The sequence below is a fragment of the Bos taurus genome, chromosome 11 (genome assembly GCF_002263795.3).
Source record: "Bos taurus isolate L1 Dominette 01449 registration number 42190680 breed Hereford chromosome 11, ARS-UCD2.0, whole genome shotgun sequence".
Taxonomy (NCBI): Eukaryota; Metazoa; Chordata; class Mammalia; order Artiodactyla; family Bovidae; genus Bos; species Bos taurus.
The window spans coordinates 77,750,359-77,776,653 of NC_037338.1; the positions used below are offsets into that span (position 1 = coordinate 77,750,359).

The window sequence follows — 26,295 nt, forward strand, 5'->3', positions numbered from 1 at the left end:
AAATTGAAAATCAAAAGGAATAGAAAAAAAATAAGTCAAAGAAACCAAAAGCTGATTGCTTTAAAAGTTCAATAAAACTAATAAGCTTCTAGCCAGCAAATAAGGAAAATCAGAAACAAATTATCAGCATTGGGAAACAAATGAAGTATAGCTACATCATAAAAATGGATGAACTTTATAATATACTATTCAATTAAAGTTTTATTTATATAAAAACTGGGAAGTACAAAATTAATAGCATATTTTGGATCAGATACAAATGTGGTAAAACCATACAGAATAGTATTGGAGTAATCATCACTAAAATCAGGAGTTTGGTTATATTAATATGAATGGAGGATGAAGTAATTAGGGTGGGACACAGAATCTTTCAGAGATAAAGGTGACATTTTGTTTCTCAAGTTGAGGGTATGGAGTATTTTTTTATTGTCTTTAGTTAAACCATAGGGAAAAATCAATCTGTTTTCCAATTATTTAGATTGTTTAATCCTGAAATTCCTTAACAGGAACTAGCAACTTCAGGAAAACTGTCAAAGTGAATCTATAATTAAGCAATGATAAGGCTAGCGGCCTTCTACTACTAATAGTCTGACAAAACAGCACTGACTCTACAGGACACTTTCTTTTCTTGCGGAGAACCACCACGTATTAACTAAACATTGTATAACATTGAAATAAAGCATCAATGTTGAAACCGCTAACCTGGATAAGAGTCAGCACTGGCAATATTCTTTACTCAGAATCTGTCCTTATATGAGTAATGTTTTTATTTTCCTCCAATGTAACCCATCAACTCAATTAGGGGGAAAAAAAAGAGATAATAGAAATCAAATGTTTGAATTGGTGGATACTGAACTTTAATTTTTATATTATCCATAGAATCTATAAATCATAAAAGAAATATTGATATGTTCAACATGGTTTGCTTTTTGGAACTATTTGTTTCTCAAGAGGATCTGAGGATTGAGCTCAGATATTCTTTTCCCCACAACTTTTGCTTCACTGACTATGCTAAGGCCTTCTACTGTGTGTATGGAAAATTCTTAAAGAGACAGGAATACCAGACCACCTTACCTGCCTCCTGAGAGACCTGTATGCAGGTCAAGAAGCAACAGAACTAGACATAGAACAATAGACTGGTTCAAAATTGGGAAGGTATATGACAAGGCTGTATGTTGCCACCCTGTTTATTTACCTTACATGCAGATTACATCATGCAAAATGTCCAGCCAGATGACTCACAAGGTGGAATCAAGATTACCAGGAGAAATATCAACAATCTCAGATATGCAGATGATATCACTTTAATGGCAGGAAGCAAAGAGGAACTAAAGAGCCTCTTGATGAGGGTAAAAGAGGAGAGAGAAAAAGCTGGCTTAAAACTCAACATTCAAAAAATGAAGATTATTGTATCCATTCCCATCATTTCATGGCAAATAAATGGGGAAAAACTGGAAATAGTGAGAGATCTTATTTTCTTGGGCTCCAAAATCACTGCAGATGACTGCAGCCACGAAATTAAAAGATGCTTGTTCCTCAAAAGAAAAACTATGACCAAATTAGACAACATGTTAAAAAGTAGAGACATCACTTTGCTGACAAAGATCCATATAGTTGAAGCTATGGTTTTTCCAGTAGTCATGTACAGATGTGAGAGTTGGACCATAAAGAGGACTGAGCACCAAAGAATTGATGTTTTCAAACTGTGGTATTGGAGAAGACTCTTTTGAGAGTCCTTTGGACAGCAAGGAGATCAAACCAGTTAATCCTAAAGGAAATCAACCCTGAATACTCATTGGAAGGACTGATGCTGAAGCTAAAGCTCCAATACTTTGGCTACCTGATGCGAAGAACCAACTCTGGAAAAGACACTTACGCTCAGAAAGATTGAAGCAGGAGGAGGGGACGACAGAGGATGAGATGGTTGGATGGCATCACCAACTTAATGGACATGAGTTTGAGCAAACTCCGGGAGAGAGAGAAGGACAGGGAAGCCTGGTGTGCTACAGTTAATGGGGTCGCAAAGAGTCCGACCTGACTCAGCAACTGAACAACAATAATGAATGTGTAATCCTCCTAAACAGGCTGATCACTAAACTTGACAAAGGAAAAATTCTAGATAAATCTGTTCATCAAAAGATACTTCTTCAGCAAAGATGACAGAGAAGTTACACAGAACTGATCTTACTCGATCTTCTGAGAATAGTGATTGGTCAGCAACGAGAAAAAGGTTAAGGCAAAAAAAAAAAAAAAACTGATAAGAAAAACTAAATATTTTTACCAAATGTGCTAGTAGTTGAAAGCAGTAATATGACAATATGAACAGAATAGTAAATGTAATCCGAATCAATGTCAATTTGTTGAGGTCAGATATTTTCTTTTTCTCTATCCATACTAAAGCTGGCAGAGATAAATATTCCACAATATGACAATTATATGTAAATAAGGATAAGCAACGATAATAACATCACTGGACACAGGATTCCTCAAAACACTGTGACTAATTCAATCTCATCAAGGATATGCAATCCTCCAAATCATAAACATAGGCACTGTAGCAGCCTAGAGGATATGCCAAAATTCTGGCTACCATGGCAGTTTAAAGAATAGTTTCCTGAACCACACATGCCATACAGAATTAAATGGGCAGAAAAGAAATGAAAAGGATTATATCAATGATTGATGTTTAAGTCAACTGCAAATACTTCTACTCATCTTGTAAATCTTCATTACCACACTTAATTGAGCAGGCTATATTCTCATCAAAATTCAAATCAATTTACTTTATTATAAAATTTTGAAATGTCTGATTAATTAAGCCAGTAGCTTTCACATCTATTACAACTTTTATTTATATATAATTTATGTCAGGGAAAATATTTGCAGACTTTGTGTCCTGTTGTTTCCCTTCAACAGCATCATGATAATTTATGGAGATAAGCTCCAACCTTTATTGGGAAACCCAGGAAATCACTATCAGGCTATGCCTGGTGGGATTGCAAAGATGATCAGCAGAACAAAGGTAACTACTGAGGAGGGAATGGCAACCCACTCCAGTTTTCTTGCCTGGAGAATTCCATGAACAGAGGAGCCTGGTGGCCTACAACCCATGGGGTCACAAAGAGTCGGACATGACTGAGCGGACACTGACGTCTCACTCGTTGGTTGGGATACCTCTGCTGCAAGTCCAGAAGGAAAATAAGCACACACTGCAGGGATCAGCGTGTTGATAGTCACAAAGCCTCAATTACAGGAAATAAGGTCAAAAATGGCCTTACAAAAAGTCCCTCAAAGACTACATAACATCAACCAAAGGCAAGAACAAATAACAGAAACTAAAAACAGTAAAAACTTGATGCTACTACAGAACAAATCAAGCATATTCATACTAATTTCAAAAACCATAATTTCTTCTTGGTGAAAACAGAAATCCATATGGCATTGTGGGTCTGCTAGACTACTATAAGGATGATATCTCCTGTATGAATTTATTTAAAATGAATTTTGAAGGGGGATGTTAATCAATTTAGCCATTTGTCACTTGCAACTGGCTACTGCTTTATTTCATCACCACAATATCAGGACTTTGATAAACTAGACTGATGTTTTCTAGAGTTCTGATTTATTCATTCCTTGATTTATCTGGTTGAGGGTCATTGTTTTTAAAGAATGTAGGCTGTCTTAAATTAAGAACATTTGAAATAAGATAAACTCATTTATAATCTAGGAAAAGTTAAATGGCTCAGCACTTTACCTAAGCACCTGACCATGACTGGGAACCTCTAGCAACAAGGCAGAACTATAAATAAAAATGAAGTTACCACAGAAGTTTCAGAAAGGTTATGCTTCTCTTTTACTGCATATTAACTGACTAGTCAGTTCTGTGCCCCCATATGAAACAAGAGGATTCATAAGAGCAATGTTAATAACATTTTGAAATCCTTTATGAGGAGCACCTAAATACCAGCTCTGACATTCATAACCTAAAATATTCAAGAAAAATCAGTATTCAAACTGTGACCCCTGCATAGCTCTTTCTCAGCAGTGTCCTGTTTGCAAACATGAAGTCTGCCTGCAGGCATGCTAAATCACTTTAGTCCTGTCTTACTCTTTGTCATTCCATGGACTGTAGCCTTCCAGGCTCCTCTGTCCATGAGATTTTCCAGGCAAGAATACTGGAGTGGTTGCCATGCCCTCCTCCAGGGGATGAGCCAATTCAAGACTGATCCAGGAATTGAATCCGTATCTCTTAAGTCTCTTGCATTGACAGGTTTACCACTAGCACCACCTGGGAAGCCCAGAAATGAAGTTTCCATATCCCCAATCATAAAAACTCCGCAGAATATAACTCTCTAGTTAAAGTCTACAGATTAATTACTGTGAAGGCAGCTAGACCTCTCCCCTTCCCCATGAAAAAGTAAGCCATAGGGACAGCAACTCTTCACATGTCCTTGTAGCTGCCAAATATTAGGAGATGAATGTGATACAATTTCAAATGTGCTTTGAAAGACCACTTTAATTATAAGTATGTGTGTATTATTTCTCATCACGCATTCTCTCAAACACTACAATGGAAAAAATAAACTAAACTCAATCATGACTATGCCATGAGAAAAAAAAGAAGTGTGCTCTGCAGACACACACAAATTTCTACAGATTCTGGGCACACATGGTGCACAGCTGTTGACTGAATCTGGCCCTTGGGGGGCAGGATGAAAGAAAACACAATTAGAGGTGAAATAAGCAGGTGTTTTCCTTTGTTTGTTTGCTTTCATTATTTGAGTGGGAAGAGCAAGATAACTTCCTGTATGGCAAAGCACACAGAAAAATTTCAAACTCTCCATTTAATTGCTTTGTCTCTTAATGGAAAAGAGACAGTGTTCTCTCTAAAAATGAATTCACCTCCATGCTCATGGAGTGCAAGAATGAAAAAAAAAAAAAAAAGTCTTGTTGGTTAGAGCTAAAATTAAAATACATTTATGACACTAAATCTTACTCTGCCCTAACTCCTTAAATATTAAATGGACATTAATGCAGAACTTACTCTAGTTCACCTTTTATTACAGATAATTCTAATTTTCTCATTTCTCCTATCAGAAATAAACTTCTTGAGGTCAGGAATGATATTATTCATTTGCGTCCCAAACACAGACCTTGCATAAATATTTATGGAGTGATTTGCATCCAGTAGACACACCAAAATATCTGTAGAATGAATCAATTCTGAGTCCCGGAGGGAAATGCTACAAGAACAAGATCTTTTTTGGAATCATGATATTTGAGACAAGTGTAGTCTATTTATCCAGGTAACAAATTTCACTTGCTGGAAGTAATTTAATGCAAGGAAACAAGGTAGACACTTCAAGTAAAATCCTCATGTTTCCAAAGCAGAGAGGTAACAGAATGAGGATTTTTCTTCCTCTCCCTCCAACCTATTCCTATTTTATCAGTTACATAGATTTAAAAACTGAAAATTCTAAAAAGCTCATAAAAATGAAACCGTACTAACATGTATGAATACATATACACATATACCTATACACATATACACATTTTGTGTGTGTGTGTGTGTGTGTGTGCACAACATGCACAGTGGGCTGATTTTAGCTTAAAGGGTATCAGTATGATATTGGCCATGAATTCTGGGAAAATTTTAGGCAGAAGGGAGTTATATTAAAAAAAAGAAAAATTCTATGAGTTCTAATGAGGCAGTCAGTATTGGATTAAATGCATGCAAGGATATCAAAAATATTTTTAAATGAATCTTTTAAATGAATAAACATATGTGTGAATGGAGAGCGTTGGAGTAGTCATTATAAAGAGAATAAAAACAGACACCTTTAGTATTCTCACTCTTCGGTATTTTTTTAATAATGATATAAAACCATCATGTACTACTACTCCTTTTAGCATTTATGGCCTCTAAAGTCTTAACGCAGCCCTAGGGACAGACCATTTTTAACCTGCATGGTGACAGTACATAAGTGAGAGAATCCCAAGGGAAAAGATATTTTAGGGACAATATCCCTAGCAGACCTCCATAGCCAACAGCATTCAAGTTTGTTTTTTAATTCTAATACCTGTTTTTTTAAGAATGGTGTCTCTATCTTTAAAAAGCTTTATTATATAAAAAATAATGGAAAACATTTGGATTTTACATATTTTAAGAGAAATTTGTTTAAAAAAATATGAAGTATATTTTATAGGACTTTACATATCCACATAGAAAAAAATAATTTGATAAACCATGTTCTAACACAGAATATGTGTTCACAAATTCACAAAAACTTTAAACCTAAAAAAGCTTTTAAAATTAAAACTTCATATATTTATATTTTATCCAAAATTTGCTTTTAAAAATCCATTTCTTCCCTCAAAAGGTGCCTGCCATTCTACACCCGATTCTAAAAATCCTGTCACAGTATCCTTTGAACCACAAAGCTCAGAATCAAACACCACCTAACATCTGTACTACCAGCACCTTAACCTTCCAGTGTGATTGTCAACAGCCTCGTGTTGTCCCTGAGTATAGGAAAAGTATTCTGTTTATTGGAGAGTGGATGGAATTCCCCTAAGAGCCAACCACATATGTTTAACTCTAAAGAGCATCCTTTTCTAACACACCTTTTAGTAAGAAAAGGCTGGGTGGGGAGAAGGACATCTAACTGCTTAGATTTGAGACCCAGCCATGATTATCTCCTGATAGCTCAGTTGTTAAGAATCCGCCTGCAATTTGATAGCTGGCTCAGGAAGATCTGGTGGAGAAGGGATAGGCTACCCACTCCAGTATTCTTGGGCTTCCCTTGCGGCTCAGCTGGTAAAGAATCTGCCTGCCATGTGGTAGTCCTGGGTTCAATCCCTGGGTTGGGAAGATCCCCTGGAAAAAGGAAAGTCTACCCACTCCAGTATTCTGGCCTAGAGAATCCCATGGACTAAACAGTCACAAAGAGTCAGAGTCGGACACGACTGAGCTACTTTCACACGTGATTATGCCAGAAAGGTTAATTTACTAATTTTCAAATTAAAAAATAACGGCCATAAAGTTTGGCCAAGTTCAGAATTATTTTATTAAGTAGCTTCCCCAGGTTGGTGGCCTGAATAAATTAAGGTGATGGAGACCTCCCTTTTGTTGCACTTAATCTGTGGTGTCTTCCCCCATTGGGTAATTGCAGGTTTGCTATTAGAGGTGCAAAGCTCTTAATCTTCCTCAGTATGATAACTACAGTCACACTGTCCTGAGGACAATTGTAGAAACACTCAAGGCAAAAAGTAGAAGCACATGATGAATGAACATCGGGTGCTGATAGCGCTGTGACACAGGGCATTGTTCTGATTTACTTCAGCAAGTCTTTAGAGCTTTAAGTGATTTCAACAGAGACTTTAATCTCTTGCTGCAATTAGTGCTCTCCACAGACTTGACATATTATCTAACCATTACATCTCTGGCCTTAACAAATCTCACTGCCCTTTTACTAATTTGATAAAAGGCCTCCTTGTTTCCAGAGTTGGTGATTTCCACTCCTAATATATATTCTGGCAACATTAAAACACACATAAAATGCCCACTTAAAGCTTATAATATGTGTGATATAGATCCTTTGTTCTCAGAATTCTTTATTCTCAGCAGTTCTTAAATATACTCAATGTTAAGAGAAGTGCACACAAACAAGTAAGGGTGGGAAGTAAAAAAGAGATTTTCTTCTATATTATGTTCTGTTGTTCACACTAGCTAAAAACACCACAATTATTTCTTTAAAAACTATTTCTTCATTTCCACATAAGATCTTGCAGACACTTTCAAAGTTGGTTCTTATTTTTCTATGGCTATTGCCTTTTACCAAAATAATTTCTTACTAGACTAATGAATTTAAATTCAATAGAAGAAAACAAAAGACACATATCAAACCTATTTTTCACAGATGACATCAGAAAAGAGGTGAAAATATGTGGACATAATATACAAATAACATAACTAGATATTCTTATCAACAGCTAGTGGGGTCTAAAAAGGGATATGGTTAAAGTACTCACTAGGATACAGCCTAGACTTATCAGTGAATTACTGTAAGCACAGATAACAGGTCAGCATTGAATTCCATTTTTTTTTCTATGTCTTTATTTATGTTGTTCTTTCTTCCTTGAATGCTTTCTTCCTAACTCTATAAAAACTACTAAGCCTTCAAGGTCATTTCAAATGCCACTCATTGGTGAAACTATACCCACAAATAGCAATACCAAATATCAATCATACTCTCTCCTTAGTATTCCAAAATAACTTTTTATATATTTCATTACAATGTATCATCCTAACCCCAACTTACACATCTCTCGATCACCATCACTAGCATTATAAAACAGGGTGGCATACAGTAGGTGCACATTTACAGCAAACTACATTGTCAGTAAGCCTATAATATCTCTTATGCACAAACAATAAGAAGTCAAATGGCTGAGAAAGAACTTACTATATCCTTTTTATTTAAAATATTTATTTATTTGGCTGTGCCAGGTCTTAGTTGGGGCACCCAGGATCTTCGATCTTCTGGCATGTGCGATCTTTAGTCGCAGAATACAAACTCTTGGTTGGAGCATGTGGGATCTAGTTTTCTGACCAGGGATGGAACCTGAGCCCCCTGCATTGGGAGTGCCTAGTCTTAGCCACTGGACCACCAGGGAAGTCCCTATATCCTTTTAATGGAGTGTTGCTGCTGCTGCTGCTGCTAAGTCGCTTCAGTCATGCCTGACTCTGTGCGACCCCATAGACGGCAGCCCACCAGGCTCCCCACCGTCCCTGGGATTCTCCAGGCAAGAACACTGGAGTGGGTTGCCATTTCCTTCTCCAATGAAAGTGAAAAGTGAATGCTGTCATTAAAAATATGTTCACCAAAACTCAGCAAAATATTCTGATATAATGTCAGGTAAAAATGTCAAATCTGATGGCTCAGATGGTAGAGAATCTTCCTGCAGTGAGGAGACCCGGTTTCAATCCCTGAGTCAGAAAGAACCCCTGGAAAAGGGAATGGCTACCCACTCCAGTATTCCTCCCTGGAGAATTTAATGGACAGAGGAACCTGGCAAGCTACAGTCCATGGGGTCACAAAGAGACAGACACAACAGAGTGACTAACCACTGTCAATTAAAAAAAAAAAAAAAAAGGCAGAAAACTGTACAGAATTTTTATTTCAGCTATGTATAAAATATATACTTGAAAAAAATTCTAGAAGAAAATACACTAAAGTATTAACCTTCAAGATCACAAAATGATCCAATATATTTATCTCCTCATTGAAATTGAAATGACTAAGCATAAACAGAGATTCTCCCATTTCAAAAGGAGGGGAATATACACACTTACCAGGAATTCCTGTAAAACATACCCTCAGACAAAGGAAAAGGCAAATTCTAAATTATTACAAGTGAAGAAAATCCCTAACTTGGAAGTAAATTTCCCAGGGGAAACCTCCACTAACACAACCTGGGCCTCAGCAACTGTAGGTGGGAATGGGCTGTGAAGTAACATGTGGGGAGCAAATTCTGCCAGCAGCACCTGTTTGCACACTCTTGGAAGGGTGACCCATGATACACCCAGCCTACCCTTAGAAGAGCCAAGAGTGAAACAAGAGAAGCTCCCAGGGAACGAAACTGAAAGAGGCACCCATTCTCAGGGTCCTGGGAGCCTGCTAGGCTACTCACTTGCCTCACACCACCTGCTAGGGTCTAACTAGTTGGGCTGCATTAAAAATAAAATAAAAACACTCTGAAAACATGCACATCAACGTAATGGGTGAGATTATTGTTACAAGGCCATGCCTACTCTTTCCCTATGCCTTAGACCTCTCTAACTTAAATAAATAAAAATTATGTAAATCTAGTCTTTTCATTCTCACTTAAAGAAAGTATGTAACTTCCAATATTAGAAAAATATACACTTCCCCCACCCCAAATGCATCCATTAATAACATGATGAGAAAAAAATAGTAATTTTTTTAAATGGACTTATATGAGATAATTCTGTAGTCTGAAAGAAAATGACCAATTTAAAGGAATTCAAACAAATACAATTTTAACTATCACGCCTGCAGCAAAAATCAAGGCACTAAATAGTAACAGGATTCTCATGCAAATCTGAAGATATTGTATCTATGAAGAAGAAAATAAGAGAGATAGATGTTAAAACATACTATAAATTTACCACAGTTAAGAAGTATGATACTGGCACCAGAATAAACAGATAATGGAAATAAGCACAATGAAAATCTCAGAAATAACCCCAACTACACTAAGAAATTACTGATTTCACTGGTAGTTCAGTTAGTAAAGAATATGCCTGCAATGCAGGAGACCCGGGTTCGATTCCTGGGTCAGGGAAGATCCCCTGGAGAAGGAAATGGCAACCCACTCCAGTATTCTTGCCTGGGAAATCCCACCAACAGAGAAGCCTGGCAGGCTACAGTCCGTGGGGTCACAAGAGTCGGACACGACTTAGCGACTAAAGTCACCGCACTAATACTAAGCATTTGTGTACAACAACTTTAAAACCTCACCGTAAACAAAGTTAAAAGATAACCAAATGTAATCAAAGCTAAACAGGAAGAGAAAAACTGGGAAAGTAAATTTTCAACAAGAGAATGTAAATATTCTTAAAACATGGTGGGTGGTGGTTTAGTCGCTAAGCTGTGTCCAACTCTCGCAACCCCACAGACTGTAGCCTGCCAGGCTCCTTTGTTCATGAATATTTGCCTTCTTTTTTTAAAAAAGCTTTGTATGTTATAAGAAATAAAAATAAGGCAAAATTTCCAATAAGAGTATAAATTCAACTCAACAAATATATATTGAACACTGTATTAGTTTGCGAGGGCTGCTAACAAAGTAACACAGATTGGGTGGCATTAACAGAAAGCTATTTTCTCACAATTACAGAAGCTGGAAGTCCAAAATCACGGTTTCAGCAGAGTTGGTTTCTTCTGAGGACTCTATCCTTGACTTGTAGATATGTAACTGTCTTTACCCTGTGTCTTCACATAGACTTCCCTCTGTGTATGTCTATATCCAAATTCCCTCTTCTTATAAGGACACTGGTTGTCCTGGATTACGACCCACCCTAATGACCTCATTTTAACCTAATTTCCTTTTTAAAAACCTTCTTTACAAATACAGTCATGTTCTAATGCACTGGTGATTTCAGCACATGAAGCTGGAGCAGAGGAGAAGGAAAGAAAGGAGGAAGTCTATAACAAGTACAGGTATTTCCCACCTTTTGAAAGTTTGCTTTATGCCACTTTGCTTTTACAAAAGTCCTACATTAGTGCCTGTTTTTGCTAAACAAAAGAAATTCCAAGAGGATTTTCGATTTTATGAAGGAAAAAAACAGGGTGAAAGGAGCCTTCACCATGTTTTGCAAAGAGCCTTTACAGAGGCAGTGTACACCCTGAGTAACAAGAGTAGCACCACCAAGCTCCTTCCACAGACGTGGATGTATACTCAGTATCTGAGCATCAACACACCACAGCTTTGAACTCTGTCTGTGAGCAGCTGTGCTTTTGCATGAAGTTGCTTCAGTCGTGTCCGACTCTTTTGGAGCCTATGGACCACAACCCACCAGGCTCCTCTGTCCATGGGACTCTCCAGGCAAAAATACTGGAGTATGTTGCCATTTCCTTCTCCAGGGGATCTTCCCAACCCGGGGATTACACCTGCATCTCTTAAGTCTCCTGCATTGGCAGGTGGCTTCTTTACCACTAGCGCCACCTGGGATCTGTGCCTTTCCTCAATTCATTTTCTGCATCCATTTGCAAGGTAAGTACTAAGGTAACTGCTTCTTCAGTTGATGCCATTTCAGCTTACAAAAGACTTCAAAGGAATGCTCTACACTTGGATATCAGGGAATACCTGCATCTACTATTTGCCAGGCATTATTCTAGAAACATCAATGTACCAAACAGACAACTATCCTTCCTGATAGACCTGACATTCCATAGAGATATCCATGAGAAATGGACAATAAACAGTAAACCTGATAAATAAAATTATACTAGAAGGTTATGAGCATTATGGAGAAAACTAAAAACAGAGTAGTTTAAGGAGAATCAAGATTGCATGGTGGGGCGTGCAAGTTTAAAATACAAGTCATTGAGCAGATGACATTTTAACAATGATTAGCAAAAGAAATTAATGGTAAATCACACCTACTTTAAAGAACTAGAAATGCTCAATAGACAAAGAAAAACTGTTCAACTGCAACAAGACAGTTACCATCTAATGAACAAAAAGTGTTAATACCACCAATGTAGGCCATGGTGCAGGTAAGGATTAATGGGAGTATAAATTAGTATAACCACAAAACAGTAAAGAAATTAAAGGAGAAAACATATAAAGTCCCTACAATGCATTGTAGTCAAAGATCCAAATGTGAAGGGCAAAAATAAAAATGTAAACACAAAAATTACAATAGAAGAAAATCTTAGTATCTGTGAACTAATGAAGTAATCTGGGTACCCTCTATTTACAGATGATTTACATCTAATTGTACTGGCAGAGCCCCTTCTAAACTCCAGAACCAAAACAAACAAAAAACTGTTCACAATGTGACTATCTTAAACGAAGCTGAAATGTCAGAAAATTCTTAGTATATCAATGAAAGGATCCAAAAACTTGGGGCGACAGGAATGCTGTTCGTTATGAATGGTCTACTCTCCCATTATCCTATGCCCCTCAAGAAAACTTAGATGATACTAACTTAATCAAGGAATTCAGAAATATAAATGTTGAGGGAAATGCGAGCATCTTTGAAAAGTGTTATGGAGTGCATTCTTTGTAGGGCAAGGATGCTGGTGATGATGCCTGTAAGTGACAGAGGTACCAGGATCCCTATGTAATGATCAGTTCTCTGGACAGTACAAGCCTAGAAGTCACACCTAACCACCCAAAGGGAAGAACGTAGCTATAGTCAGGATGTTCTAAGTACTAATGACCTTTGATACTAGAAAACTGAGGAGAGGACTGAGATGAATGGGCAGCTTTCTAAGATTCTACATGATTTGTATAACTCAAAAACCTCTTGAATCTGATGAACATCACAACATGAGCCACCAAAATAGAGTCATAGTTCTTCATATAATACTTAATTCTGAGTTAGAGACACTGAGCCCCTTAAGTGAAGGGATGGTGAGGTATTTAAGTATATTCCATAAATCCTGATTTTTCCCAAGGGGATAAAATGTGAGGCTTTGAGGGTATAGAAATAGCTAGGTGTTTGGAAGATTGTTGAACATAGCTTTGAGTTAATGTTAAACCCTCTGAGTCCAGAAAGCCACTGTGGTCATCTATTCAAAGACAAAAGGAGTTCAGTCTTAGTTTTTTAGATACTCAGAGTGACAACAGTCTCAACCTATGGCCATTTCCCCAGATCCTTAATATACAGTTGAAACAGATACAATAGAAAAAAAGAGGAATCTTCACTTTAACTCTTAAAAATGTGTATATATTTAATTATCCATTTATTTCTTTGGTTTCACCAGGCCGCAGTTGTAACCTGCAGGATCCTCGGTCCTCACTGTGGCACTTGAGATCCTTCAGCAGCAGCATGTGAACTCCCAGCTGTGGCATCCAATTCCCCAAGGACCGAACCCAGGCCCCCTGCATTGTCCAGCCACTGGACCACCAGGACTGTCCCCTGGTACATGAACTCTTAAAAAAGTAAAGTCTTTTACAGTGGGAAGGGCCAAGTGGAAGCCTCTGGAGTGACACCTACCTACCTAAAGAATACATTTATAAGAATACCAGATATCTCTGGAGAATTATAGAGATTAGGATACCACCAAATTTTTGAAAGCTGCTGAGGTAAGGATTCCTAACACAGCCCTGTTTAACTCCAAGATATATCTTAAAGAAGGACATCCTAATCAAGCAATTATGCCAATTGAAGCTGCTGGTCCAGATGCGGCCACTCTACTAAAGTAAATCAACCCAACGCCTAGCACCTGGCAGGCAGCTACTGCTCTGGTGAATTCTTTTTCTACCATCCGATACAGAATACTCAAAGCAGACTATTCTCACTTAGGAGTAACAGAAGTAACTCCTCACTGTTTTGCCTCAAAGTAGGTCAACTCTCAGGCTCTATAAAGCAAATTAATCTATAGAGAGCTTGATTGTTTTCCTATTCCACAGAGCATGATGCTGGTGCATTATACTAATAGAACCACATTGATGGAATAGAGTAGGAAACATCAGGTAAGCCAGATACCTTGATAAGACACTTGCGTGGCAAAAAAAGATCTGAGATAAACTCCATGAAAATACCAAAGCCTAAAATCTCAGTGAAGATTCGGAACTCCAGTGATCTGAGGCACATGAGGATATTCCCTACAAAAGGCAAGTTGCCATGTCTTGACATTCACCCCTACTCTGTGATCAAATCTATCACCACTGCTCATGTAATTTTTTAAATGAGGGGAAAAAGTAAAAATGTTCTTTGACATTCCATAAACTATTGCCCTGATTTTCCTAATAGCAACCACCATTATCCAGAATGTTTGCTCATTGCTTACTTCTGTTTATCATCCTCATAAGATGGTAAGTTCCATGAGTATTAAGAGTTGACCTTTTTATTTATAAATATTTTCCAGGACCTAGGATGGTATCTGACAAAGAGCAAGTGTTAAAAATTTTTTTCATTAAGGAATAAATTAAATCCAAAGCACTTTTCGATACATGAAAATTTCTAATAAGATTTTCACTATACTTGTTACTATTATATACATTGTTTTGTATGTGTTTAGTGCAGGTGTTGTTTTATTATTTTTTAATATTTGGCTGCATCAGGTCTTAGTTGCAGCACTCAGGATCTTCACTGCATCAAGCAGAGTCTTTCATTGTAGTGCACAGACTCTTTAGTTGTGGCCTGTAGGCTCTAGAGCATGTGGGCTCAGTAGTTGGGGCACGTGGGACCTTAGTTATTCAACCAGGGATCAAACCCATGTCCCCTGCATGGCAAGGCAGATTCTTAACCAGGGAAGCCCCTGGTGTAGGTATTTTTGACAGAAAAGTACAAGGAGGAACTAATTCTTCCTTTTGGTAAGTTCTTCAAGGTTATGAATTGACTTTATTGGTTTCTGATTTGCATATAATGTTCAAAAGAGAAATAAGTTCTATTAAATATTATGCATAATGTAATATAAATGTGACAAACTATTTACATTTTAAAAGGCTAAAATGATAATACCCTCTATGGTTTTTCATTTTGCCCAAGAGGCTATTTTGGTTTTGAATATGAATTTTAAAAACCAAAGTTATCTAAAATCTTTAGCAGGGCATGGCAGGACATAAATGATTTTTACACGTTCCTACAAAAATAAAACTGAAAGGCTGAACAACGTTTTACTAATTGCTTTTATTTCGGTGCTGAAGACCCTAGGAAATAAGAGAGGATTCCAGAAGACAAGCATCAAAAATATATGGAAGGTCAAAAATCAATATAGTTAGGTACAATGCATCAGGTATACACCAATAGTACAAACAAAAACATAAATACAGAAGAGGGGACTTATGTGGCTTTTGTTCAGAAGCATTAAGGGAGGCTCTAGAAGTTACACACGAGATGAGCCATCAGTCCAAACTGTAGGCAGGATCAGATGCGTAGACCTCATCAGGCCTAACAGTTTGGATTTACCCTGCACTGAATGCAGTCTTTGATTGATTATGGGAAGGTTTCATCATCATTGTTTTAGATACATTAGCCTGACAGGAGTACAAAAGGCCAAAGCAACAGGAGAGAGAGCAGAGGCAGAGAGCCGAGTTAAAAGGTGACTTGCCATTTACAGAGAGTAAAAGAAAACTAGAGCTAAGTTCACCAACCTCTCCATGAGGTGACAGTGAAACAAAAGGTAAACTTTTCCTCTAATGTTGGGTCAAACAGCATATAAGCCATGAAAGATTTTTCTTCTTGCATTGTCACAAAATGTCACTAACTTTTTGTGCAGTTGCCCATCTCTAGAAGCAAGGTAAGTGAAACCTAGCAAGCAAATATGGAAAAGTTATTTAAATTTCCCTTCTGGAGTCTTTTGTCTTTCAGTTATGAGGAAATCATATTCACCAAGAACTCCAAAGAAAACGTTTATTGCTTTAGGTATCTCATAAGAGGTACATGTAGCCTCCAAACTGCACAGCACTATGGAAAGATACCAAAAACAAAGGGGTAAAGTGAGAAATAGGCCAACTTCTCCACTCATTTAAGAAGGAACAAGCACAATCCAATTTGCCTGGCCTGTCAGAAAATTTCTCAGAATATCCTGCTACTGACAAATCTCTGAAAGCCTCTCTGTGGACTTCATTGCTGTTCTACTCCACTGTATCAAGAAAGCACACTTTAGTTACAGCTGTTTTCATCATGAGTTATTTTCCTTTTTATATTCTTACCTGACTGCCCTTTTTCCCACTAATAAAAATCCCTTCACTCCTAAAATCCAATCAAATGAACATTACTGTAACTTTTTTTCAACAGCCCTGTGCTCCTCCAATCTTACTTAACAGAATTAGACAAGTACCCTGATCTTCATGTGGATCACTTTTCACTTCTTGATCTTTGAATGAATCAGATTTTAATGCTTCCTTTTTACTACAACTTGCTATCCACACCAAACCTTCCTGAATATAGGTAAGACTGACTCTAAAGAGTAAAATTTGTGAGAATTATAAAAAAATCAGAAGGGGAAAAAGGTATTTGTTTAAGCATTTTATATTTTTACCATTACTTCTTGGATAGTCAGCCTATCAAAATGTCAGTACTGGGTCTCCATCTGGTGGCCAAAGTTTCTACTTGTAAATTCTAAAGGACCTCAGAATTTTTTGGTTCATCACCCTAAGAGTGAATCACAAAAGAAAAAAGATGTAATGTATTATTTTAAAAAGAATGCATAAACTTATTTAATTCAGAAAATTCTGACTTTCATAATGCATAAATTAAAGGCATACTTACAAAAGTCCAGCAATGTTTAGAGCTAATCTTATACAAGAAAAACAAAAAAGAAAATGTTTTGAACTGAGCACAGGGAGAAAGTCTGTGACTGTCAGAAATTTCATTTATCTATTCACTAGTCAACAAATATTTATTGAGTACATATTATATGTGAACAAAGCCCTCAGTGCAGGGGCTATAGGGAAAAATACAAACAAATTTCTTTCCTTCAGACATCTTACATTCTAACAGGGAGAGACAAAATAAATACACACCATAACATCAGTTGTCATCAACATAAGAACATAAAATAAAGGAGAATAATAGGATAAGGAGTTATATAGGTGGAAATATACTTACTTTATAAAGAATGGTCAAGATTGGCCTCTATAAGACAATATTTAAATAACAGACCTGAATAAACTGAGAAATTTATGGTTTTAGAAAAGGCAGAGGAACCAGAGATCAAAGTTCCAACATCTACTGGATCACTGAAAAAGCAAGCGAGTTTCAGAAAAACATCTACTTCTACTTTATCAACTATGCCAACACCTTTGACTGTGTGGATCACAATCAACTGTGGAAAATTCTCAAAGAGATGGGAATACCAGACCACCTGACCTGCCTCTTGAGAAATCTGTATGCAGGTCAGGATGCAATAGTTAGAACTGGACATGGACCAACAGACTGGTTCCAAATAGGAAAAGGAGTACATCAAGGTTGTATATTGTCACCCTGCTTATTTAACTTATATGCAGAGTATATCATATATACTTCCTCCAACCCAGAAATGCTGGGTTGGAGGAAGCACAAGCTGGAATCAAGATTGCCAGGAGAAATATCAATAACCTCAGATACGCAGATGACATCACCCTTTGGCAGAAAGGAAAGAACTAGAGTCTCTTGATGAAAGAGGAGAGTGAAAAAGTTGGCTTAAAGCTCAACATTCAGAAAACGAAGATGATGGCATCTGGTCCCATCACTTCATGGCAAATAGATGGGGAAACAGTGTAAACAGTGGCTGACTTTATTTTGGGGGGGCTCCAAAATCACTGCAGATAGTGACTGCAGCCATGAAATTAAAAGACACTTGCTCCTTGGAAGGAAAGTTGTGACCAACCTAGATAGCATATTAAAAAGCAGAGACATTACTTTGTCAACAAAGGTCTGTCTAGTCAAGGCTATGGTTTATCCAGTGGGCATGTATGGATGTGAGAGTTGGATTGTGAGGAAAGCTGAGCACCAAAGAATTGATGCTTTTGAACTGTGGTATTGGAGAAGACTCTTGAAGGTCCCTTGGACTGCAAGGCGATCCAACCAGTCCATCCTAAAGGATGAAAAATAAAACGTCATCAGAATAAGTGACAAAGTATAAGCCTCTAATATAAGTGTACCTGGAATCCAAGAAGAGAAGAGATACAATGGGTGAAATGTCTAAAGATATTGTGACTGAGGATTTATTAAAACTGTTCCCCAAAATTCTATTAATAGCTAAAGATTTTTTTTTTAAATGGCACAAATCCCAAACAGGGAAATTACAGTTCAGTTCAGCACTTAGTCGTGTCTGACTCTTTGCGACCCCGTGGACTGCAGTACGCCAGGTTTCCCTGTCCATCACCAACTCCTGGAGCTTACTCAAACTCATGTCCCTAGAGTCAGTGATGCCATCCAACCATCTCATCCTCTGTCATCCCCTTCTCCTCCTGCCTTCAATCCTTCCCAGCATCAGGGTCTTTTCAAATGAGTCAGTTCTTCGCATCAGGTGGCCAAAGTATTGGAGTTTCAGCTTCAGCATCAGTCCTTCCAATGAACATTCAGGACTGACTTCCTTTAGGATGGACTGGTTAGATCTCCTTGCAGTCCAAGGGACTCTCAAGAGTCTTATCCAACACCACCGTTTAAAAGCATCAATTTATAAACAAGAATGTTTCAGACATCACAGGAGAATTTCTGAAATTTAGGGAAAAGAAAAAAACTTAAAGCAGCCAAGGAAAACCAATAATATTTTGAGCTGACTTAAAAAGGTGCAAGTCTCAAGATATAGAAAGATACCTTTAAAACTCTGGAAAAAAAACTATTCTAGCATTCTAAAACTTTATTAAAATTCTAGTTAGAAAATAACTATTCCAAAATTCTATATTCAATAAAAATTACTTTAAAATTGAAGACAAAATGTATTTCAGGCAAAAATAAGAGAACTCATCATAAAGCATGTGTTAAATGAAACATTAACAGGTTCTTCAGAAAGCAAAAAGATCCCAGAAGGAAACACAAGAATACAGGAAGAAACGGAGACCAAATGAAATGGTAGATGTGTAGATAAATCTAACTGCTTAATACTCATATTTCATGAGATTAAAAATTGGGACAGCAATAATACAAAATGCAATAAAGTGGTAAATGGCATTAAGCTGTGTTCTAAGACACTATTTTTGTCTAAATAGAAAAAATAATTTAAACTCTACTAAATCAAGGATGCATGTGTTAATTTCTACATAACTATTAAAATGAATTCTGAAATGATGTATAACTGAGGCTAGTATAAAAATATAATAAAAAAAGATTTTATATTCAAAAGAAAACAAAAAATGGACCAAACAGAAAACAAATGGTAAAACAGTATATACAAACCAAATACATACTTAGCTACATAAATGTCAATGAAATAAATACTCCATTTAAAAGAAAAATACAATCAGATGAGGAAAATAGCTTTAAATTGTGTATGACAGACACACCTTAAATAGAAGGACAAAGTATGTTTGAAAGTAAAAGAAGTTTGGAGAACATGGAAAATCATCCATGTGCTAATGCAACGAAAGCCAAAAGTGTGGCTTGAAAGACTAAATTGAATGTCTGTTCTCTGCATTACAAAATTAACCTGGAAAGAGATTTTTAATACACACACACACACAAACCCACATATATCCCATCAATTTTTCTCTGAAATATGTATCTACACACACATACATGCCATCAAATTTTTCTCTGAAATATATATCCAATATATCCAAGTGAACTATATGCACAAAAGCATCAGAATAATGTATTAAGAAGGACCATAGCAGCATTATTCCATATAGCCGTAACTGAAAACAATCCAAATATCCATCAAGAAAACAGGTAAGTCACAGCAATAGAATGGAATACTACATAGCAAGAATAATTAATGAACTGCTACACATAACATGGACAAAACTCAAATAACATGTTAATAAGCAAAAGATAACAGATATAAAAATACACATGAACATACTGAGGTCAAGGATTAACTAATCAAACTATAATGTTTAGGGACTCAGCTTCTGTGTGTGTGTTAGTCACTCAGTCGTGTCCAACCCTTTGCGACCCTAAGGACTGTAGCTCACCAGGCTCCTCTGTCCATGGAATTCTCCAGGCAAGAATACTGGAGATGGTTGCCATTCTCTTCACCAGAGGATCTTCCCAAACCAGGAATCAAATCAAGGTCTCATGCATTACAGGCAGATTCTTTATTCTCTGAGCCACCAGAGAAGTTGTTTTTTTTAAAGGACTCAGTTTAGAAGGTTAAAAATACAAAAAGCAGAAAGAATGTGATTATCACATATCAGGAGAGTGCTATGATACTGAATGCTTAGTAATAAAGAACGCATAAGAATTATTCTGACTGGCTGAAGAGTACATGGTTCTGTTCACTTTGTGATAATATTGTACTTAACTATGCATGTTATCTTTAAGTTTTTAAAAGTTTATGAAAGTCTATTAAAACAATTAAATCCCACAGGGATTAAGGCTTAAAGGTAACACTTGGAAAATAAAAATATTGCAAAATAAAAAAGGCAGGAATGAACCTGGAATACAATCCAAATGTAAAAGAGACTTTCTTAACTATATCTGGGAAATTCAGTCTCAAAAACAAAAGATAAACATGGTTAATTGAATGAAGAGTTAAAACTGTGTTATATCTCTTTCCATACAAAATGTCTAAATTGGATGATAAAGTGTTAACATAATATACAAACGGCAAAAGTTAAAATTAGAAACTTCATAGAAGGATAAATTCAAACACAAAGTTGTTAAAATTCTCTATTAATAAGGAAATTCAAATTGAAATAATAAATTTTACACCCTCATACAAAAATGTATAAAATGCTATAAAATCTACTAAAGATAACATAGGGAAAAAGTATTATCATATATCATTCATTGATATTTCAGTTGTTTTTGAAAGCAATAATGGTAACAGCTACTGAAATTAAAAATATTTTCTTTTATTTAACAATCTCCATTGCTAAAAATCTTGGAAAAACATATTTAATAGATTATCACTATGTAAGGGGTGTACACTCACAGATGTGTACTGCAGCTACATTCAAGGAGGCAAAAACTGCAAAAATAAATCAATGAAGTTGCTGAAAACAGAATTTAAAATATATCCATATTTTTCAAATTATGAATAATTTTAAAGAGTAAAAGTAGCACATTACTACAGAGAAGGCAATGGCACCCCACTCCAGTACTCTTGCCTGGAAAATCTCATGGCGGAGGAGCCTGGTAGGCTACAGTCCATGGGGTCACTAAGAGTCAGACACGACTGAGTGACTTCACTTTCACTTTTCACTTTTATGCATTGGAGAAGGAAATGGCAACCCACTCCAGTGTTCTTGCCTGGAGAATCCCAGGGAAGGGGGAGCCTGGTGGGCTGCTGTCTATGGGGTCACACAGAGTAGGACAAGACTGGAGCGACTTAGCAGCAGCAGCAGCACATTACTAATCTTAGATTTCTCAGAGGAATTCTAAGTGAGAAAAATAAAATGCAGAAACTTGTATGATCTTATTTTTCTAAAACAAAGATGTGTACATTGTATTTCTATGCTAACATCATTAAATTCACTAAAGCACTGATTATATGCACATGGAGAAAATCTAGGCTTTTATGACCTAACTCGGCAGAGATGGAAGAGTTATATAAACAGAAAGTTTATAAATTATAAGAATAAAACAGAGAAAAGAGGAAGGAGAATCTAAGCAAATGAGAGGGGGAAAAAGGGCAGGAAATTATTATACCTAAAAATGAATGATATCTTTATTCACTTATGTTAAATTATATATATATCATATATGTGGTATATGTATAATATCATGTATCGTCAAAAAAACCCTACCATTACTTTAGGCACCTGAAATATTTTTCCTTAAAAAAGAAAAAAAAACAAGCTTAAAAACTAAGAGAAGATAATTATGGGAAAAATGAGTAGAAATAAAGAAAACTAAAAGGAATTTAAATCATATAGGACTAAGTGCCACTAGATGGCAGTAAAACCCTCCAAAAATTATAGAAACATTTTTCTTAACTGCTAAACATCTTTCTTTACCTCATTAAAAACATTCAAATTAGATGATTATCAGGAATGAAGTTCCTTAAAAGACAGACTATAACCTTTAATAATAAAGGAGTTAATATGTGTGTTAGTCACTCAGTCATGTCCGACTCTGCGACCCCACGGACTATAACCTGCCAGACTTCTCTGTCCATGGAATTCTCCAGGCAAGAATACTGGAATGGATTGCCATTCACTTCTCCAGAGGAACTTCCCAACCCAGGGATTGAACCCTGGTCTCCGGTATCGCAGGCAGATTCTTTACCATTTTGAGCTACAGGGAAGTCCTAAAGGAGTTAATAGTCATATATAACTCTCCATTTCCTAAGTCATCTGAAACATTCACATTTTTTAAAACTTATGAATTATGTCGTCTGAAAAGACGACACACTTAGTATTTATTCAATATGTATTTATCTCAAATCTTTTATGTGTAAAATAAGAAGACAAATTGAAAGAATCATTTATTGAATTTTTAATCAAGTAGAACAAAATGAAAACTGAATAGAATGTTTACAAATAAACCAATACACACTAAATGTACAACAGCATAAGAATTATCTAGAACTCAGACACAGTCACATGACATGGTATCCCAAAACCAAATAACTGAATAAATAAGCCATTAGGCAGCTAATATGTGTGTCATACACATTTTCACTGAAACTCATACTGTATACATTACTAAGCATCTTTACCACATCTATACACCAAAAGGTCTTAATGATTCTTATAACGTATTTAAGTTATCCAGTTGTTCTAGTTACTACTTCAGAGTTTAATACATAAAACTACTGTGTTATCAAGTTCACGCATCCTGCAGCTTAGGAATCTGGGCATGATGGAATTGACTTGTCTCTGCACAATGCCCATGGCCTCAGCAAGAACAACTCAAATGCCTGGGGTCTGGAACTGCTGACAGGAATCTTTACGTAACTTGGGTTTCTTCCCAGCCTAGATGCTAAACGTAGATTTCTTTCATGATGGTCCAGGGAACCAGGTACAAATGTTTCAGAAAATAAGGTGAAAGTTGCATCACTGTTTATGAGCCAGTCTTGTAAGGTCACACTGCATCACTGCTCCCCTATGCTTCGATCAAAGCATTCACAAGCCTGTTAAGATCCAAATGGTGAAGAATGACAAGGGGCACACTGGATAAAAGCATGTGAGAATGGAAATATTACTGTGACAATCTTTGGATAATACAATGTAACACAGTGTTCACTCGGGCCACAATTCACATCATTCCCATATGCAGACTACACTGTACCCTCCCCCAAGACCTGCAAAGTCTCAATCCACTATGGCATCAGGACAATCTTGAACTTCATTATCTAAATCAGGTCCAAGGGTAGATTAAGCTCCCAAGAAGTGGTTCCTCAAGTACAGCACCTCTCGCCCTGAAGATCTACAAAACAAAGCGGCATGTTACCCCACATGCATTTAACACACAACTATGGAACAAGCACAGGTTAACCTCTGTATACACTCTCATTCAAAAGGAGGACAGCCAGCAGGAATACAGTAATTGCTTAGAAATCTCTTTAACCTTGCTATCTGGATTCCTCAAGTTAGCTACATTTTCAGTTTTCCATATTGTGGCAGTAACCATTTTGCTAAATTTTCTTGACTATATCTAACAAAGATTTCCAGTCTCCTTTCTTTCAGCTTCCAACATTTTCCTCAACTTCCTCAAATCCCTCACTGACAGCCTCCTTGAAGCCTGCATCATGTTTCCTCTTTAAGACCCTTCCAGCTTCTGTCCATTGCTCAATCCAAAAGTTAGGTCAGCCTCTCACTTCTGGTAACCAAAATCTGTTCCAGTTATTATTTCAACTTACCCCAAAGCCTAGTGATAAAAATAATGGTATTACTATGCTCACAGATTCTGTGATGTAGAAATTCAGACAGGATGGAGCACTGCTTCATAATGTCTGGGCCTTATACAGGGATATTAAAACAGTCATAAGCTAAAGCTATCAAAAAAGTACCTAAACATTTCTTCTCCATGTAGAATGGGTTTCCTCATAGAGTGGCTAGCTCATGGTAACTGGCCTCCTTACACGGCAGCTCAGCATCAAGCACAAGTATTCCAGTGAACAAGTTAGAGAAACACAGCTTTCATGACCAAGTCTTGGAAGTCACACAGCATCATTTTCTATACTCTTTGAAGAAGAAAATAAGGACAGGAAATAGCACTGTGGCCATTTTTGGAAAATCCCCTATACCAACTAATCAAGAAATAAATGGTAAAGAAGATCAAAGTACTATTGTCAACCATGCATAATGACAGAAGGAAGAACTAATGGCTACAACACATATCTGTGCTGCCTCTTAAAGCCCTATTAGAATAACAGAAAAAATAAAGATAAATCCAAAGGACAAAAATAAAGACAGCAATGGAAAGAGAAAATTAGTTGATATCTATTCAAATAGTCGAATAGTCTGACCTAGACAGATTTTGCTAAGAGACGGCTGTGGAGATAAAGATACACCATCTCATTCTAGCTAAGAGTTTGTCTGCCATCTTGATCCAACTTTCCCTTCCTCTCTAATCCCAGATAACAACTTTGGCCCAACTTCTCTAAAAGCAGAATCATGGTAGAGGATCAGAGCCAATCACTTAATATCTGAAACAGCATTTCCAAGGACATACCTTACAGCAGAGCTTTATTTTTATGAAGGAGGAGGTAAGCAGGTAAAGCTCAAAAAAAAAAAAAAGGATTTACTGAGATTTTGTACAGAAGAATTAAACCAATGACCTCAGCCCAACCCCAAATGCCTAGGTAATTACCTCTCCACTACTCAGTAGAGGTATATTTATTTTCTAAAGCAGCAGCTCTCGAACTGTGGTCTGGGTACTACTACTGGGGCCCTGAAACCCTTTCTTATCTTACCAGTCGATAAAGATAAGGACTGTTTTCATTATTATATTAAGATGTGCTTTGCCTTTTTCATTCTCATTCTCCCATGAGTACAGAAGGGAATTTTCCAAGAACCACACGACATGTGATATAGAAACAGACTGAATGCAAAAGCAAGTATGAAAATCCAGCCATCCTCCATGAAGGCAGGCATTAAGTTTATGAATTTAAAACAATGACATTGTTCTCACTGCTTTTTTATTTCAGAAATACCTTCAAAGAATTAGGCTAATCTTAAAATCACACTATAAAATTAAAATATAATTAGATTGCTATTTGTCAATGAATTATTTTTAATCTTCAATTTTTTGACATAGTGAATTTTGATAGATATAATCCACATAAACAAAAGCTCTTTGGGATCTGCACTAGTTTTTAAGATTGTAAGGAGAACTTGAGAATAAAAGTTTGCAATCCACTGCTCTAGAGAATTTATACCGGAAATAAGAGAGGCTCCTAATTTGGTGATGCCAAGCGCAACAGAAGGCATGGGTAACATATTGTGTTCAAAATTTAGAGACAAAATGAAATACTATACATAGAATTCACCAACCTGTTTCCTAATTTAGCTTCCAGATTGACAACCTGGCATATATCCACCAAGTAGTAGATAAGAGGACTGTTAGCAGGGAAAATGGATCAAAGAGAAGCCAACATAACAAAATGCTTTGCTCCTGTAAGATCATACCTCAGCATATGAATGGAGAAGTTCCAATCATTGTTTTAAGTCTCTTCACTAACCAACATGAGTGGACTGAAAAAAAAAATTTTGAGGAAAATCTAGGAGAACAAAACCAACAGTGCAAAGAACAAAATAAAACTTAAAAACATTTTTGCATCACTAAAACAGAACACAGATCTATAAAAAAATAACCCCAGGATATGAAAGATCCTCTCTCAGATGAGGATGTGGCTCTCCTAAGTCAAAGGGATCTCACATGTTTTCTGATGGGTCACAATTTAAGTATGAAGCATGTCCTGGGTGACAGAGAAAAGCTTTCATATGTCTGCCTTTGCTTACTTTCTCCTATCACACTGTATGTCCAACCTTTATTAAAGT

At 36.6% G+C, this 26,295-nt stretch overlaps 1 protein-coding gene across 1 annotated transcript in view; it reads right to left on the minus strand.

The window, feature by feature from the left end:
- Positions 1 to 22,762: 22,762 nt before the first annotated feature.
- The window catches only part of TDRD15 (tudor domain containing 15), a 45,313-nt gene continuing 41,780 nt past the window's right edge, over positions 22,763 to 26,295 (minus strand). Inside the window, exon 4 of the mRNA XM_059891820.1 lies at positions 22,763 to 23,719. Coding sequence (XP_059747803.1) covers positions 23,691 to 23,719 — 29 coding nt within the window. The 3' untranslated portion in view covers positions 22,763 to 23,690. The remainder of the gene's footprint in view (positions 23,720 to 26,295) is intronic.